Source organism: Lissotriton helveticus, chromosome 4_1, assembly GCF_964261635.1.
Source record: "Lissotriton helveticus chromosome 4_1, aLisHel1.1, whole genome shotgun sequence".
Taxonomy (NCBI): Eukaryota; Metazoa; Chordata; class Amphibia; order Caudata; family Salamandridae; genus Lissotriton; species Lissotriton helveticus.
Window position 1 is genome coordinate 1509531871 of NC_136063.1, and position 2773 is coordinate 1509534643.

The 2773-nt window shown below is 43.2% G+C and overlaps 1 protein-coding gene across 1 annotated transcript; it reads right to left on the reverse strand.

The window, feature by feature from the left end:
* Positions 1-1288: 1288 nt before the first annotated feature.
* On the reverse strand, positions 1289-1742 carry LOC144827574 (dynein light chain 1, cytoplasmic). The gene has a single exon (XM_078685831.1). It carries the CDS (start codon positions 1673-1675, stop codon positions 1406-1408), a length of 270 nt encoding a protein of 89 aa, XP_078541957.1. The 5' UTR covers positions 1676-1742; the 3' UTR covers positions 1289-1405.
* Positions 1743-2773: the final 1031 nt, after the last annotated feature.

Consider the following 2773-nt stretch of genomic DNA (forward strand, 5'->3'; position numbering starts at 1 on the left):
TTCCACCTATCTTGTACCATTCCTCTTGTCAATTGTTATTTTTTAATTTTATTATTCTAATAAAGCTTTTCAAACATAAAAAAAAGGGCGGTCTCCACCTGGGAATACTGCTCTGCCTAACTTGGAATAGAGGCCTATGAGAGCAGAGGGTCTTATAGAGTTTTGGCATCCTCCAGGATGATGGTAAGATTGCTAGCAAGAATAAAGTACATGTGAAAATGTCATGCATAAGTTGGTGGATCATTTCAGAGGAAAGAAGACTGTTTTTGAGCAGGTTTGCATTTTCAAGTGAATCATCAAAACAAAACAACAGTATTCCTTCAGCGTGCTCGCACTGCATGGATCCCCATAGACAGAGTCGGCACTAGTCGTAGAGATGGAGACAACCGATGCATTCGATGTAGCTGGGGCCCGGATGCTGGTAGTGAAAGGGCAAGAAATAAAGGAGGTTGCAAGTGTGAAAATTCCCAAATGGACAACGACCCGAGGCTTGAGGGTAAGCCCGCACCAGCCACCAGTCTTTGGCAGGATACAGCAGCAAAGGATTGTAAGGAAGCTGGGGGTGTTCAGGCAGGGAGCCAAAATTAGGCTGTGAACCGGTATGCTTTGAGGTCACAAAATTCTGAGTGGGTTGATAATTGTGAAAAAGCCGGGTTAGGAAAAAAGGGCTCACACGCATCGACGAAGGTGACAGTAAAGCACATAAAATCTAGGACAATTAAGCATGTAATTAAGGCTCTGCCAGAGCAGATACAGCCCTGAAACATAAGGAAAAACAGGACCAGATAGTGTCCAAACCCCTGTTGGTCACCCCCTCACTAAAATCCTATTTAAATGCCAGGACAGACCTGTGCAAAGAGATGGGGGAGAAGCAGTGAGGTTTTCAAGAGTTATACAAGGGAAATCGCAAGCACAAGAGTCATGGAAGCAGGTGGGGATGCAGGTAGGCGAAGTACCGCAATAGTACACCTGGAGGTCCCCAAGAAAAACGTGTTTGCTTGTCTAGAGATAGAGCAGTCAAGTATGGTGAGGGAGTGTGCCCTGGTGGCAGCAGGAAACACTCCTCTTTCCCTTGTAGTGGATGTAGAGCCTGGAAAAAAGGAGTCAGGAGAAGAGGACTCGGTTCAGGGTCTGCTGGGCAAACTTTCTTTTTTTAATGAAAAAGGAACATTTATTGAAAGAACATTTTGAAAATAAATACAAATGTAAGCTTTCTTCAAGATCTTTACGGCTCGTGAAACAGTGTGCACACCAGGTTCCATAGTCCATCACAAAAGGACATACATCGAAAGGGGAGCAAAAGACAGAGGGATTGTTCCCATGGCAAGGCTATGTCCCATCTCAGGCATTTGGAATCATTTCAAAGTCTGTATTTGGGTTTTTGCTCATCAGTTCATACTCCACTCTAGCCAGATTTGAAGAGAAGGATAGCAACTTGGCCCAGGTAGAAATAGATGAAGTGTTTTGTCTCGTGCGTCACGTAGCTGCCGAAGTTTCTACCAACAATGCAGTGCCAAGTTGGGTTGTACTTCTTGTCAAACTCCTTTTTTATGTGGGCTGCAATGTCTTTCTCAATGTTGTACTTCTCCAAGGCCTGCGTGGCACATTCCACTGAATCCTGCTGCATCTCCTCGGACATGTCAGCATTTTTGATGACTGCTTTTCTCTCAGACATGTTTGACACCTGGCTCTTCTCCCAGCTGCAGTCCACTCGTCCTTACTCTCGATACCGCGCGGAGTGAGTCTGCTGGGCAAACTTGTCATAGACAATAAAGAGCATTTTTAAATTTCTGAGGCTTATCAAAAGGTGATTCAGGCTACATGTACTAATTTGAAATCAAACTAGCAAGTTTAGCAAAGGCTGGAGTGGAGTTGGTTCGATATAAGGCCAATGATGGGGCGTTGGATTATAGCTGAAGTTAGTATTCATCAGAACCCATACACATTAGTAAATTACTACGACCCAAATATCGATGATGTCTTGCATCTAGTGGATCTGTTCTCCGCCCTAACAGATTTTAAGGCCCCTATCATTTTAGGAGGGGATTTTAATATTCTTCTAGACAACAATCTAGACAGATTCTTAGCAAGAACACAGATCAGTTCCCCAAGAATGGGGGCATATTTGGTTGATATGCTGGAAAACTGTAATATGTGTGATGTTTTCCATAAAATCAATGGGAATTGTAGGGACTAGACTTTTCACAGTGAAATAACAGCCACTTTTCTAGGTTAGATTATTTCTTCATGATAGGAAGGGGTGAAGAGAGTGGTAGGCATGGAATATCTCCCTATACACCTGTCAAACAATGCAGCGTTGTCCTTACAAATCGATTTGAGGGTCTCACAAGGCTCTGGTAGATGGCGAGTGAATAGAAGGGTTTTACTCACTGAGGGGATAGTTGCAAAATTAGCACATAACTCAAAGGTGTTTTTTTCTGGAATTTGGCATCAACGCCCTTGCATGTGGTATGGGACGCTTACAAAGCATGGTCAAGGGAGGCACTAAAAAGTATAATGATTAACTAAGCAAGGAGAGAGTAATTGGAACTCTCTAGATTACAGCAAGGGATAGGGAGGACCGAGATGAGACTGAAAAGTGTGTTTCTAAGTACAGAAGGAGACAAAGGATCGCTGCAACCTTAGAAAATCTAAAGATTTTATAGCAAAAATATAAGAAAAGGTACAGCAATCATGGGAGATCAGCAAGGCTAGAGATATAGTGCAGGGCGAATGCTGTGGGAAACTACTTGCTTGGAAAGCAAGACTGAAA

Coding starts and splice junctions, on each gene's coding strand:
- LOC144827574 (XM_078685831.1), bottom strand. CDS start 1,675: ATGTCTGAGAGAAAAGCAGTCATCAAAAATGCTGACATGTCCGAGGAG.